The sequence below is a fragment of the Takifugu rubripes genome, chromosome 16 (genome assembly GCF_901000725.2).
Source record: "Takifugu rubripes chromosome 16, fTakRub1.2, whole genome shotgun sequence".
NCBI lineage: Eukaryota > Metazoa > Chordata > Actinopteri > Tetraodontiformes > Tetraodontidae > Takifugu > Takifugu rubripes.
The window spans coordinates 2,553,272-2,568,143 of record NC_042300.1 but is presented as its reverse complement, the minus strand read 5'-3'; the positions used below and the strand labels follow the sequence as shown (position 1 = coordinate 2,568,143).

General features: G+C 48.4%; 2 protein-coding genes across 2 annotated transcripts in view; both read right to left on the bottom strand.

Moving 5' to 3' along the window:
• The window catches only part of serinc1 (serine incorporator 1), a 9,790-nt gene extending 993 nt beyond the window's left edge, over positions 1-8,797 (bottom strand). The window contains exons 1-9 of the mRNA XM_003977444.3: positions 8,631-8,797; positions 4,639-4,800; positions 4,224-4,417; positions 3,976-4,055; positions 3,752-3,889; positions 3,252-3,421; positions 2,195-2,285; positions 832-973; positions 485-709 (exon numbers count right to left, since the gene is read on the bottom strand). Of these exons, the coding sequence (XP_003977493.1) occupies positions 485-709; positions 832-973; positions 2,195-2,285; positions 3,252-3,421; positions 3,752-3,889; positions 3,976-4,055; positions 4,224-4,417; positions 4,639-4,800; positions 8,631-8,669 (1,241 nt within the window). The 5' untranslated portion in view covers positions 8,670-8,797. The remainder of the gene's footprint in view (positions 1-484; positions 710-831; positions 974-2,194; positions 2,286-3,251; positions 3,422-3,751; positions 3,890-3,975; positions 4,056-4,223; positions 4,418-4,638; positions 4,801-8,630) is intronic.
• Positions 8,798-10,974: 2,177 nt separating this feature from the next.
• Positions 10,975-14,817, bottom strand: nus1 (NUS1 dehydrodolichyl diphosphate synthase subunit). The gene is made up of 5 exons (XM_003977446.3): positions 14,264-14,817; positions 13,579-13,710; positions 12,013-12,165; positions 11,637-11,736; positions 10,975-11,315 (listed from the first exon to the last, which is right to left on the bottom strand). Exons 1-5 carry the CDS (start codon positions 14,646-14,648, stop codon positions 11,225-11,227), a joined length of 861 nt encoding a protein of 286 aa, XP_003977495.1. The 5' UTR covers positions 14,649-14,817; the 3' UTR covers positions 10,975-11,224.
• Positions 14,818-14,872: the final 55 nt, after the last annotated feature.

Below are 14,872 nucleotides of genomic sequence, written 5' to 3'. Positions count from 1 at the left end.
GTACATCCTGGAAGTTTCTGCACTGTTCCCAAGCTTTCCCGGTCCCTCCATGCCTGAAGTTACAACAACTCCTAGCTTAAGCGTTGCTAAGCTAAAGGGTGCTCTTCACAAGAGAGAAAATAGAAATGAAGCTCTTTGTAGGTTGGTTTGAGGTCAACATTGAGTAGATGGACGGTCTACGGTATTTAAATCTCTGGTTGAGAGTTTAAAATTGTTGAACGTTTTTCACCTTGTTCCTCAATCAGATCTTGTGATCAGAAATAAGCACCCTTACACACTCCTGAGTAAAGCGTGTGAGCTAACTCAGTGATGCAGGGTGTTAGCCACCCTACATTAGCTTCCCTGGTTGTCTCCGTTAGCTCCACTGCGGTAATGTATCGCTCCTCTGCATAAGCTTCCGTGTGTTAATCAGTTAGCTACCCTGGGTAGCTCACCTGTGTTAGCTTCCCTGTGTTATTGTTTAACAACGTTAGCTTTACTGTACCTGTACCAGTTGGTGAGCGTCATCATGATGTAGAGTGATGCCAAGAACAGCATGAAGTGGAAGAAAGAGTAAGAGTAGGTGACCCCGTCCTTTTCATTGTCCAATGCTCTGTTTGGACTACTGTCCTCCTCGAAGCTGTCCACTGCAGGCCCGTCCTCAATCAGAGCTGACTCGTCACTTCTCAGAGTCAGCTTGTTCACCTGAGCATTAGAGGAGTTGCGAATGCTGCCGTACAAAAGAGGAGAAGAGGTTGACGATAAGATCAAGCAGCTCACTTTGCCATCAGCCATGAGAAAGGAACCATCAGATCACAGGAGCAGAGCAGACGAGGGAAGACACAGGTGTACCTGGAGTAGAGAACACACAAGAGGAAGAGGACCAGCCCAACGATCCCCTGAGCATCCCACCACTGGACCACATGGTCCTGCTCAGTAGCACTGGTGCTGTTCAGCCCGATGATCCCCAGCAGACTTGGGTTACACTTCCTCTCTGTGAGAGAGAAAAAGCTGCGTTCATATCTGCGCTGACATTAATGAGAGTGTTTACGCCCACAATTCCACAGCAAATATGGGACAGCGGGCACTCTGCTTGGTCCTTAGCTGCACGATAATGAGCCTCTATCACAGCTCTGCCTGATGTTACAACTCCTAGCTTAAAGGTTGCTAAGCTAACAGCTGCTCTTCACAACAAGAGAGAAGATGGAAATGAAGCTCTTTGTAGGTTGGTTTGAGGACAACAGTGAGTGGATGGATGTTGAGACAATGTCCAATCAGCACTTCAAGCGCGTTCCTGGAGACGGTCCTGTCAGGAAGGGTGAACTCCATGGACCTAGCATCATCAAGGGTCTCCACCCAGCTGCTCCTGGTGCCTCCTCAGAAACACTGACAGGTCTTAGTGGATCCACAATCCAACCTTAATGTCAACAACAACCAGACAAAGTTCTTGGAACAACCACGTAGTCCCTGATTTTTGGTTCCCCCTGTGTTTTCAGGGGACCTCCTGGTGAAATTCTTTTATTTGGAAGAAACAACCTGAACTTGTGTTGGTTCATTCACTATTAAAGTTGTTGGTGACTGTTTTATTAGAGCATAACATGACAACAGACTCGAGAATATAGGCTGAGTACAGCACAGCTAGGGGGCCTCCTTGGACCTGGCCTGAAGGGGACGTCCACAGCCTGGCACGACATACTGCTTAATTTTGCAAGGATACTAAAGTTGCATCTTAACTCTGTGTGAAATAAACACTGAATTCCAAATTATCCTCCGATTTTCCTTAACAGTTGATGAAAATGACGCTCGGCCTGTTGTAGAAGTCATCAAGCGTTAGAGGACAGTTAAATGAGACCGTCAGGTCTTTATAACCTGCAAATGTATCCAAACTGTTCTGCATAATAATGTGGACAGTTTTTAAGAGGTCACATGGTTCCTCCTTCTACTCATGCTTTAAGCTTCTCATTTAAAAACTCTTTAGGTCTTCAGGTGTTTGAACCTGACTGTCCAAAGGAGTGAGACGGCCTCCAGATCTGCTGCCTCACCACAGGGGTCCACGAGGTCCCTGACCAACGAGCAGTGATCTACTGAAGGTCTTCATGTGTGGATTGTTGTTAGTGACAACGATGATAATGGGATGGAAATATGCAACAGCTAACAGTCAGAGATCCTGATCAGCAGAGTGTTGAAGGTTCTGAGCTGAGGTTTGTGATCTTACCAGGCTCATTGGTCATGGCAGACCAGGTCAGGTACATGGTGAACAAAGTCACCAGAGACGACTGCAGAAGGCCAGATCTGGGCTGGGACTCCTGCACACATTGAACAGCTCATTAAAGATCTGCTGCCTAGAGATCAGACAGCTCAGTGCTTCCTGTGACTGCTCAGTAGACTCAATACTAGTGGTTATTACCTGCTAGAGGACAGGAGTCTGTGACGCAGGCCTAATCCAGTCCCAGCCCTAATCCAGCCCCAGACCTAAACCAGCCCCAACCCCAACTCTAACCCTAATCCAGCCCCAGCCCCAGCCCTCATCCAGCCCCAGCCCTAATCCAGCCCCAACTCTAATCCAGCCCAACTCTAATCCAGCCCCAGCCCTAATCCAGGCCCAGCCCCAACCCTAACCCAATCCCAGCCCTAATCCAGCCCCAACCCCAACCCTAATCCTGATCCAGCCCCAGCCCTGATCCAGCCCTAATCTAGCCCCAGCCCCAACCCTAATCCAGCCCCAGCCCTAATCCAGCCCCAGCCCCAACTCTAAACCAAAACCTAACCCAACCCCAGCCCTAATCCAGCCCCAGCCCTAATCCAGCCCCAGCCCTAATCCAGCCCCAGCCCCAACTCTAAACCAAAACCTAACCCAACCCCAGCCCTAATCCAGCCCCAGCCCTAATCCAGCCCCAGCCCCAACTTTAAACCAAAACCTAATCCAGGCCCAGCCCTAATCCAGCCCCAGACCTAATCCAGCCCCAGCCCTAACCTCAACCACAGCTTTCTGCTCAGAACTTTCCCTTAAGTAACATTTCCTCACAAAAATGATCCCAGAAGCAAGAAGAGTGCACGTGGCCTTCGAAGTTTTAGACAAACTTGTTCCTGAATTATTTTCCTAACCCTGGAATATAGAGACCAACTTAATATCATGATTTTGTCTATTTCCATTTTGAACTGGATTTCCTAAATGTATTTAGAATATTCAGATCAAAAACAGCTGGCTGTGGCCTCAGGACCAAGGTTTTAGTGCCAAAGGTGTGAGGGAGGAAAGGAAGAGTGGTTTGAACCTGGATCTGAGGCAGGATGGACAGAAGTGAGGCAGCGACGCAGAGAAGCATGTTGATGCTGATGAAGACCTTGTTCTCAGTGCAGCCATCAGAGTGGGTGTAGTACAGATAGAAGAGGACCAGAGACACCACAGACAGCAGGTAGTTGACCGTGGTGACCGACAGCAGAGCTGCGAACACACAACCGCTCCGTTAGAAAAGAGCTCAAACACCATCTGGCACATCCCAGCAGGAGGGGTTGGTCGTTCTGGCTGGTTTGGACAGTGACCTTCCATTTCCATATCTCGTCTCCTGTCATGGAACGAAAGGTTGGGTTATTTGGCTCAGCCCTAGTGGACACGCATCCTCCCTTTGGACGGGCCGAGATGACCTCACAGCTCCCCTCAAATTACTAGAAGCAGCAGCTCCATAGACTGGCATCCTCTCTGGTCACCATAGTTACTGATTCTGTTTGCATGCTAATCCCTTACAGTGCACAGGAAACAACTGGGAGATCATACCTGCATACCAGCAGCGAGAGTTGCCTTCTTCCATCTTCTCCACCCAAGATTCATTCCAAGAATGTGCAAAGTCAATGAGCAGAACCAGCTGGATCAGGATGAAGCAGAAGGCTCCGGCCATGCCGATGTAGAACCAGACTAGAGCAGAAACGCAGCGCTAAAATCTCGCAGCACGTCATTTAGACACAGTCGTACGGGAAGGGGGTGCAGTCGGGGAGAGTTACCGGTGGTGAAGGGACCCTCGGAGATGAAGAAGGCCCCAACAGTCAGGCTAACAGCAGCAGCAAACTTGAAGAACCAGAAGCTGTGATGAGAGAGCTGAATGTTAGCGATCCCACTCCTTAAAACAGTTCCATGCTGCTATGCTAACAGCTGTGCTTCCCCATCTCAGTCTAATTTCTGTCGCCCTATAACACCAATAGCATATCATTGGTTTTGGTGGAAGATGTTGTGCACGTGGAGAGTGACTCACCCGTTATGTACAGCAGCTCGTGGGTCCTGGCTGCTCTTCACTTTAATCATAAGCAAAGAGAAGAGCAGGAAGAACGAAGCCATGCCAAAGCAAACGCGGTACACGGCCCTGTAGCCAACCAGCACGTCACAGTTCACATGGCCCCCCACACCAGGAAGAGAGGAACCCATCCCTTCTTCACAAAACCCTGGAATCTGTGGACAAACACAAATGGTAGGTTGGCCGTAGCCTTAGATTACAGCACATTACACTCTTTAAAGAAAGAACCTTTAAAGAAAGAAGCTTTTCAGGTCTTTCATGGCCTATAAATGATTTTCCTGATGCACAACTAGAGGAACGCAGGAACCAGCTGAACTCCATCCATGTACCCAACAGGTGTCACCATTCAGTCCTTCAGCTTTGGTCTCTCACATACCTTCTTCAACTGGTCCTCCATGCCCGGCATCAACATAACACATGCAACAGCCACCCCCAGGAGCAAGAAGAGGGCGTAGATCAGTCGGGTCACCGTGGAATTATTTCCACTCGGGCAGCAGCGGCACAGCAGACAGGGGGCGCTACCGCACAGACATGGGATCTGTAGAAATAAACAAGAGAGGGGAGGGGAGGGGATGAGGAGAGGAGAGGAGAGGAGAGGAGAGGAGAGGAGAGGAGAGGAGAGGAGAGGAGAGGAGAGGAGAGGAGAGGAGAGGAGAGGAGAGGAGAGGAGAGGAGAGGAGAGGAGAGGAGAGGAGAAAGGTTTTCAAATCTCATTTATTTACAATAATGAAAACATAAAACTGGTTGTCCTCACATTTTCATGGGATAGAAAAAATAAATAAACACAAACTCGAGGACAACCCATCAATCAATATCAATCAACACCTGAATCAAAAGAAGAAGCGGAGCTGTCTCTGCTCCCCTACGGAGCACAGCGCCCCCAAGGGCCCATTTATTTATGAAAGCTTCAACATTAACTATCAACAGAAAACAGTGTTCCAGTCTCAGTCAAGCTTTCACCACTTTCTCCAGCATGGCTACTGCCCCCCCCCTCCCCCAACCACACACACACACCCTCCCTAGTTCAGCTAAATTAGCCAAATGGCAGAGAGAAAGTTGATCAGAGTGTGGACTGGCTTCAGGTGTCATCTGTATTTTGGACCAAAAATAAATAAACTGAAAGAACAAAACGTTCCCGGAACCCTCAACCCACCCCTTTAAAAGATCAAACAGTGCAGTGAGACGCCAACATTCAACAAAAAAGTGCTCTAAAGATTCCACCTGTGAGCAAAAAACACACTCTTCCCCGGTTTCTGGATCAGGTTGTGCCCTGTACCTGTTTGAGGCTATCGCCCCGTGTATGACCCCCCACTGGTGGTCAGCGGTCCGCTTTTCAACGGGCAGCTTATAGAGGCACCTCCAGCTGCCCTTCGGGGAGACATCTGGATCAAAGAACTCGGTCCGCCTCGACTCCTTGTAGTCCAACAGTAAGGCCAGGTTCAAAAACTTAACACAGACCCGATAGAGAGTTTGTTTCCCAGCGGCCTGAAAAGTGTCCAGCCTTGAGGTGGAAAAAGACAGGATCTGTCCTCCCTCTTGCCAGTCCCCCACAGCCGGAGCGATGGATAACGTAGGGAAACTGGACGCTCCTTCATCAAACCTCTGTTCACAGTGGGTCCGATTGTCAATAAAGGATCTCCAACGGATCTCCAACGGATCTCCAACGGATCTCCAACGGATCTCCAACGGACCTCATGGAGACAGGTTCTAAGGCTGGCAGGCTGCAACATTTGAGTGGTGAGGAAGCTGTTAAAGAACAGTGGCTCGTCCAACACCCAGAGTCCTGGGACTGCATTCGCTTAAAGATCTTCCAGGCCTGCAGAACTGAAGAGGAGAAAGGGCCGAGGTTTGTGATATCACCACCGCCTTGAGCGAGGAGGGAGGGCTGCTTGTCACGACCCAGCTGGCCACCCCTCCACAGCAGCCGACCTGTGTCCAGCCTGTGGGGTCACAGTCCTCTTGGCCGAGTTCATTCGGAATGGTGCCATCTTTGGTGCGATGTCCACTACTGACCACCCTCCTCCACCGGCAGACAGAGGACTGCAGCTCTCACCCAAAGCCCGCAAGACCAGAAAAAATCCACAATGGTCCTTTGAACCTCTTCTTCAAATCCAGCCTCTTGGTGGTGTCACCACAATGAGTAACCTGGCTACACTTTCACCTTCACTCCCTCCCAGTTTTTCCTCTCCATGTTCCCCCAAAAAACAACCAACACCTTCAGCCCTTCCTGCCCCATCCCAATCCACCAGGCAGAAAGGGTGGCGTCATTCTCCTCCACTGACCCAACAGCAGGGCCTCACTTTTAGCCAGCTGACATGTGCACAAGATGCTTTTTCATACAATAACAGAGTTTCCTGCAGAGACTGAATGCCCTCCATGCTAGTGATGAAGATGCTGACGTCATCTGCGTATGCAGAGACAACTAGGGGACAGCCACTTAACCCCAACACCAGGTGAAACTACTAACTCAACTAGTAATGGTGATGAGGAGGAGGAGAGGAGAGGAGAGGAGAGGAGAGGAGAGGAGAGGAGAGGAGAGGAGAGGAGAGGAGAGGAGAGGAGAGGAGAGGAGAGGAGAGGAGAGGAGAGGGGAGGGGAGGGGAGGGGAGGGGAGGACGGGAGAGGAGAACTACCCACATTCCAATATGCTGAATGTCAACAACAATCACACGGTCCAACAGTTTAGCAACACCATCAAGGCTCGGCGCCATCTAAAAGTCACTCATTTCAATAGCAGCAGTCTGTCTGACAACTTCCTGCACTTCAAAAAGCGCCTTCTACAGGCCTTTAACAGAACTGCACAGTCAAACCTGGCTCACCAGAGGCAGACAGATGGAGGGTTTAGGAAATGATCTGCAAACACACAGAGGGCAAGTGTGGAGGAGGCATTTCTCTTTTCAGACACAAGAATCAAAAATACATGGTGGTAGAACAAATTTCAGCTGTAGAGGAAAATGTTCTGGAATGTCTTACAACAGAATGACTTTTTGAAAAAACCCACCACACAGCAAGGTCCCCTCTGTCAGTGCGAGGGCCAGCGGCACAGCAGAACCACAGCTAAGCCTTCGCACCCCTGTGCTGCTCCCATCTCTCTCCAGCTTTGGCTGCAGAGGCAGGTATAAAGGTATTCTTTCTAACAGGATTGGTGCAGTCTGACTCACTTAGCTGCAACTGGGATTATGCTGCACATGCAAGGAGGATGTGTTTCTGAACCACCACAGCCACAAAAATGGTGATGAAAGAACAGAGGATCATCCGCTCCTGCCGCCTATCTGTAAAACCAGCTTTTAAGTGTCAAACTGGAGGAAGTGCACGGTTATCTGTACCATCTGTCCTGCTCTGAAAGAGCAGATCACAAAAGAGTCATCTATGGTGAAGCTGACATAGACAGAGACAGAGATCCAGCCCAAGTGTCCTTTCTGATGGTCTCTAGGGCACCATGCAGGTACAGCAGGTCATTTTCATCAAGGTCATTTAATGAGGTGCACACTTGATGTGTTGTTCTGCGTGTGGAATAAGAAAAGCATGTTGTCTCTGCAAGATATGGAGTAATGACTGGATGTATTCTGCTTGAATAGCTCAGTCCTGCTCTCCAGTCTGCACCCTTGGACACACCTGGCCCTTTACTGCAGAATGGCGTGCTCATATATGACCACATCCTTACCAGGCATCACGCACAAAGGTGGATCTGAGCGCTTTGTTTTCTACCTATGAAGGACACGAAGGATACGAACCGGTGCCGACCCAAAATTGGGTTGGTGTCAGGTATCAATATTAAATGAGTTAACTGGTTAACTGATACGTCACCTAAACAATGGGAAACTATTATTAGAATGAAATTTAAATGAATGCAGTGATATATCTGGGTACATCTATGTGAGACATTTAATTGTTTCAAAATGAGTAATTTATGTCACGATTAAATGACCAAAATCAAGTATTGTTTCAGCTATTTCATTGGAGCTGCCATCAGAAAAGGCTTCTACACATGAAGAAGTCAAACATCACAATAATCTAAAAGGAATGTTGGGTTTTCGACATCTTTCCAAGCCTACACGCGTTTATGAACACACGCCTACGCGCACAGCCGTTTACACGCGCATTTGGCCAATATGTACACAAATGCATGTTGGGGAAACGTCCATCACTAAAAAAAGAGAGCTACAATACAGATACAGACATTTAGCATTATCCATGGCTAATAAAACGGATCTTGGCAGATAAAAACGCTCCGTAATGTCCTTACAAAGGGCCAGAGTTAAAGTCCCCCGGAGGCCTGCTGGCTCTCTTATTGCGCAGTCATGACGTCTGGTTCCAGAACCAGACCAAACGCATAAAAGATGTTGCACTGATGACACTGATGCTCACCCAGCTCGCCGTGGAACATAATCCCAGAACGGCTCCCATCGTCTCGGCTGTTTGTTCCTCTCTGATATCAACCGATACCGAAACTGAGTCGTCGTTAGCGGCTGCGGGATGTTGTTGTTGACGCTGCGGGTCTGATTTCTTCTTCGTCCGCGGCCTTCGTCTTCTTCGTGACGTATAATTGTGATTGACAATAGTTCCTACTTGTAATACCGCCCCCATGTGAATGGCCAGTGGAAATGCAGCTCAGCTCAGCTCAAACACTAAATACAACAAAGAAAACGTGAATTCAGCTACAGATTTGACACAGAAGCCCTGGAAAAGGGACAGGAGAAAAGGGAGGAAGTCGTGAATGAAAGAAGAAGAAAATGACATTGATTTCAAACTTTATTTATTCTTCTTGGGGCAATTAACAACAGGTAACATTGGACAATGCAACATCAATGCAAAAATGAGCAGGGTGGACAGACTTTAACATATGGTAATCTAATAAATACTTATTTCAAAGAGAAGGTGGTGGTGACTCAGTTACTGAAGCACCTGCAGAGGAACAGCCTGTTTGAGATGTTTCAGTCAGGCTTTAGAGCTCATCACAGCACAGAAACAGCACTTCTTAAAGTTATTAATGATCTTCTTATAGCTTCAGATCATGGACTGGTCTCTATGCTGGTTCTGCTGGACCTCAGTGCTGCTTTTGATACAGTTGATCACAGCATCCTGTTACAGAGACTGGATCATGTGATTGGGGTTAAAGGGACAACACTAGACTGGTTTAGATCATACTTATCTGATAGATACCAGTTTGCTCATGTCCATGGTGTTCCCTCCTCATACAGTAGGGTCAGCCATGGAGTTCCACAAGGTTCTGTACTTGGACCAATCCTCCAGAAACATAATCACCTGATCACCAGGCTGCTGAACCCTTCTGGGTTATGGCTCCTCTGCTCTCCCCTCGTCTCGTCTCCCCTCCCCCCTGTGGGTAAGGATACCAGTCCTGGACGTCCACATCAGTAGCTTTACCTCCAGGACGGTCTGAGAGCAGCCACTCCAACAGCTGCTGCAATTGTCGGTTTGCAGAACCACAAACCGTCCCAAAGAAGCTCATCTGCATGCTTGTCGTCCTCATCGGGGTCTCGACCCAACTGCAGCTCATCATCATATGCGACTTGAGGAAGAGAATGATCTGATTCAGTTCCATATTGAGATGACTCCGTTGTCACTGGACAGAGCTGGTGCCAGATGGCCTGTATGGTGCTGGGTGGGTGAGCGCTTTGCTGACGTCATCCTGTGGATGGAGTTGCCAACGGCGGCGGTGCATTTTATCGATGGCATTTTGAATACAGAGATAACAAGATCCCGAGGCCCAATGTTGTGCAATTCCATGGCCATCCATGACCATCAGCTCTCACGTCAGTATGTTTATGCTTCCAGGATCTGTAGTTTGTCATTTGTTGCCACAGCTGCCCGGGAACATTATTCTAAAAGCAGCCATCCCTCTTCCTCTGGTATCGGGCCGTTGCCACTGATGGCCCCCTCAGGTCGGCTCTGGTAGAACTGTAACTGTACAGGGAGTCTGTGTCCCAGACCTGGAGGCAGTATTGGAAGCAGTCATCCAAGGTTTCTTGTTTGGCTAAAACAGGTGTGGGCAAACTACGGCCCCCGGGGCCACATGCAGCCCCTATTAACCTGACCTGCCGGACATGAAGAAATTCTATTACTAAACCTTGATAATGTTTTATTTCCCCTCTAGATGCATTGACCTTTGTTGAGGTTTGATGTATTACTCCACGTTAGCGCTTTACTCTTGACCCCTCAGTCCTTCAGTAAAGATGAGTGGACCTAAGAAAAGGAAAGTGGACGGAGAATGTCCAGTGTTTCCTAAAGAATGGACAACTGAATAATTTTTCACTGAACACCCATCAAACGCTGTGTGCCTCATATGCCAACAGACCACTGCAGTAGGTAAAGAATCCAATATGAGCCGGCACTTTGTCAAAAAAAACTATGTTACAAGAAGTCATGGGAAGAGCAGGAGGCGACTCAGGTTGACTCAGGTTGGCAGCTAATTTACAGCCTCAACAAAAGTCTCTTCACTGTCAAACTACTGTTCAAGAGTCAGGTACCAAGGCCAGTTTATGCTTTCATTCCAATTAGCAAAGGCCAGCCTGTCTGAAAGATGTGTCCCTGCCTCCTGTCCCGTACTGCTGGATATTAGTATGGACGTGTCCCTGCCTCCTATCCTGCAGGACAGTGGTAGGGACGTGTCCCAATTCTACGCCCCTGGAAAGCTGTCCTGATGAAATATTGCTGTATGAGTGAGTGAAAAGAGCCCACCTGACAGCAGACATCCAGGTCAAGCGTTTATTTCAGAACATCTTCAGTCCAGCAGACTTAAACTTCTCTGGTAAAACTATACATAAAGACAATTAGTTCTTTCACACATTTGCCACCGACTGTAATACTCAGCACCGGCTGCTCCCACGATTCCATATGATGACAGCAGCTGGACAATGAATGACACAATGGCTTTAAAAGCTGCTTCTCCTGCTTTCCTTCTTGGACAGGAGAGGAACTCAGTGGCCTACACTTTCTGAAGTTCACTGGCCGAGTCGCTGGTGGCAGCTACCATACCGCTGCAGAGCCCCTAGCAACTGCTCATAGGAGACATTCTTGTGGGAGGGCAGTGAACTGTGGACACACACAGAAAAAAAGAACATCGGTAGACAAATCAACACATGCCAGTAATATGTGCCACGCAACAACAAAGACAATGCCAGGTTTGTCAGTGACCCAGGAGCCCTGCAGTGGTCCGCACAGGTTAAATGGGTTCACCAGTTCCATGGGGACACATAAAACTAAAAAGTGAAGTGAGGAGGATGGAGTACCGAACCATTAATGCACTCTGAGAACATGAGTTCCTGCAGGGTGGGTTGACAGAATACGGATTAAGCTCTTTTCCATTTGGAATCTAGACGTGTCAGCCAATGATACGTGGCTACAGCAACTTACATGAATTCTGTCAGTCTGATGTGCCAGGGCAGGAAGCCCAGTGTGCTGTCGACAGGCCCAAACTTCAAAACCAAGTCAGGATCGGGAATTTTTCTGGAATCTAAAACAATACAAACGCATGAATGAAAGCAATTACCTGTGTGGTGAAGGAAGTGATTAAATAAAGCCTGCCAGATGTTCATGGGTGTGGGGGCGACCAATGACTTGTCATTGTTGTTGTCATTGTGCTCCAGGTTATTAATATTCACTACACTGTATATTTGTTAGCAGCTTCATACAAAGCTCTAATGAGCAGTATGCATTCAGACTTCAGAATTAGCTTCTGATTCTTTCTGGACAAAGATATCTCCGTCACAGTCGCAGTGATCTTCAGTACCTCTGAGAATAATGTCGAGCATGGAGACGTTGATGTCTTTGGAGCTCATCACTTTCTTCTCCACAGAGCGACAGAGCTGCTGAGCTGCTTGGACGATGCGCTGCTTCCCGTCCTCTGAAGAGAGCAGCTTCACTGTCGGCCTGCAAGACACAACTGACACGCACATCACAGGTCAACCTTAAACTGCAGCTCCAGTCGAAGGGGGCGACATGAAAGATCCTGATAGAGTGCTCGTTGTTAGAGCTCCAACTAAAAGCAAAATACCAGTGTGCCACTCTGCTGTTCTATTCTGGGCTCACCAGACAACTCCGGTAAAAAGGCGACACACTGACTTTGCAAACACTCTGAATATCACAAAAACAGCCGTCTTTATTAGCTTTACTGGCCTCTCAACAACAGGAAGCATCTAAAGACAGCTCTGAAGGACAGTGTCCACCTGTCTGCATGTTCTACAGCTGACTGTGTTCATGTGAGACACCAGACGGCCTCCGAGCCCCCCCCCCACACCTGGATTAGGACATCACTCAGCTCCTGGACAGTCTGTTGAGCAATGCTGCGATAGTGGATGCACCATTGTAAGATGTTCCAGAAGAACTTTCTTGGATCTAGCTCTGGGGAACAAGCTAGCTGATTCAGTTGGTAGTTAAACCGGGACGTAAGCGCATATAAATACATATAACCAACTACGTATAATATAGCGCTAAAGTTAGCACTTCTTTTCTTTTCTTTTTTTTTTTTTAAACGGACAAAATGGACCTGGCAGTGACGCCGGGTGAAAGTGTGTCGTCACTCTTAACAACCTAACAGCAACCTGGCCATCCTGGAACTAGTGAGGGAACGAGAATCTCATCCCAGCAGCTTCCAGCAGTCTCGAGAATGGGGAGGACTATGAGACTTAGGCCTGGAACTAGAACAGACCAGAACTGACCCATGTCCAGGGTGCTGCAGGCAGTAGAACCTTCTCCAGAAGCTGTGATGTCTGTCATACCACAGTGTGAAGGGAGCAGGCTGCCATTGGCCACTGGGGGTGTACGGTGCTGGGGCCCCACTGTGAACATCCTGATGTCTGCTTCGCACAGTTCAGGCATACAGGTGCACGTGGAAGGCCTTGTAGAGGTCAACTGTAGAGCTCCGACATTGATTCCTCATTACTCTGAGCACCAAGGACCAAAGAGTGGTACCGAGCTGTGTCGTTGCCCTTCTATGGCGTCCAGGTATCTCCTCTACACTCTTGACGCTGTGCTGGGTGGCACACCCAAACTAGAACACTTGTAGGATTCCAGACATGGGCTCAGGCTCTAGTGTCGTGGGCTGTAAATACCAATGCAAAAGCATTCAGTAACTGGAACTTCAAGAGTGGCTGCCTCTTCTTTCCACCTGCTGACAGTCCCAGTTGTACAAGCGCAGGTGAAACTGATTCACAACCTTTAGCGCTTCCTACCTGGGCAGGTTCAGTTCCTAGAAGCTTCACTGACGGAGAACGATGCTATAAAGAGGTTTTTAGGTGTGCATATGGAATCCAGCGAGTTCCTCACACTGGCTGGAGTCCCGCTGATAGAGCCTTACCATGGTGCTGAAGTGAATCGCTGTCACTGCTCAGGGTGCCAACATTGTATTTCACTGGGTCCACACCCAGCAGTTCTTGCTGTTGCCTAATTATCTCCTCCAGCACGCAAGAGTTTTTCTTCTGAAAAATTCCTGAGAAAGGTGGAGAACAATGAAACAATAAGGAACCACTGCAAACCATCCAGACTTCTGACACCTCCTGGAACTGCTCTCTTAAAACTTGGGTTCAAACCTAAAGTAGTCACGTTAGCCAAGAAGAACAGAACACATGCTGGAATTAAGTTGCTACTTTTTCCTGCTGATATTAAAATAAGGTTAGGTTAAATACATGAATGTGCTTTCCATTTCACAATACAAATTGGCGATTTTACGCACAACTACTTTGCTTTAATAACCCTAAATTAAAGCAAAATGAGAACAAGTACAAAGAAGGAAAATACTTTTCCACACTAACCCAAGGTTCCCAATAATAGGGCATAATTCGGTGTCCCAAAACGTCCATTCAAACTTAAATGGATACCATGATACATTTCACACACGAATTAAAGCTGAAGGCAGTGAAAGAAATGGTGCAGCCTAATATCACGATCGACTTATGCAAGATGCAAACAAGTCAATGTGAGGATCCTCCCACCAGGACAAAGCGTAATAACGCCTTAGCAACATGGTAATAGACGTGTGTTACCGCAGGTGTCATAAACGCTGATATAGGAGATCCCGACAGCCATGCACCACACCACCAGGGTGGCTATGTCCGTGTAACTCAGCTCCTCCTCAGTCACCAACAGGCCGATATGAACCGGTAACTTCTCCAGACACGCCAGGTCCGACTGCCATCTCCAGGAGCGGCCCACGGCGCCGGTTCCCGTGTCGCCGGGGTTCTGATGTCGCTTCTTCGGCTGGTCCGAGACACCAATAAGCGTTAGAGGAAGGAGCAAAGCAGTTCTGATTCCCTGCCAAAGACCATCCTTCCAGCACGGGAGCCGGACGCGGAACCAGGAGACGAGCCCTCGATTGGCGTGGACAAGAGCAAGCAAAAACCGCCATAACAAGCCGTACAGCAGCGACATGGGAAGCGCCGTGTCCGTCTAATGAGTTACAAAATGCTAAATGTCCCTGGAGACGATTTCATGCGCAACAGATGTCACTGTTGACTGAGATTCATCCCGTCTAACGCTGACACTGCTTCGCCGCCATATTGGCTTCTCTCAGCAACCTTTAACCCCTGAGTCGTTTCCGGATTACACGTAGCTCTCTGATTGGGCAAAATAGCCACCCCTTGTGGGGTAGTTAG

Coding starts and splice junctions, on each gene's coding strand:
- nus1 (XM_003977446.3), bottom strand. CDS start 14,648: ATGTCGCTGCTGTACGGCTTGTTATGGCGGTTTTTGCTTGCTCTTGTC. Junction 13,711..14,263: donor CAGCGTTTATGACACCTGCG/GTAACACACGTC, acceptor CACCTTTCTCAG/GAATTTTTCAGAAGAAAAAC. Junction 12,166..13,578: donor CGATTCACTTCAGCACCATG/GTAAGGCTCTAT, acceptor TGTGCGTGTCAG/TTGTGTCTTGCAGGCCGACA.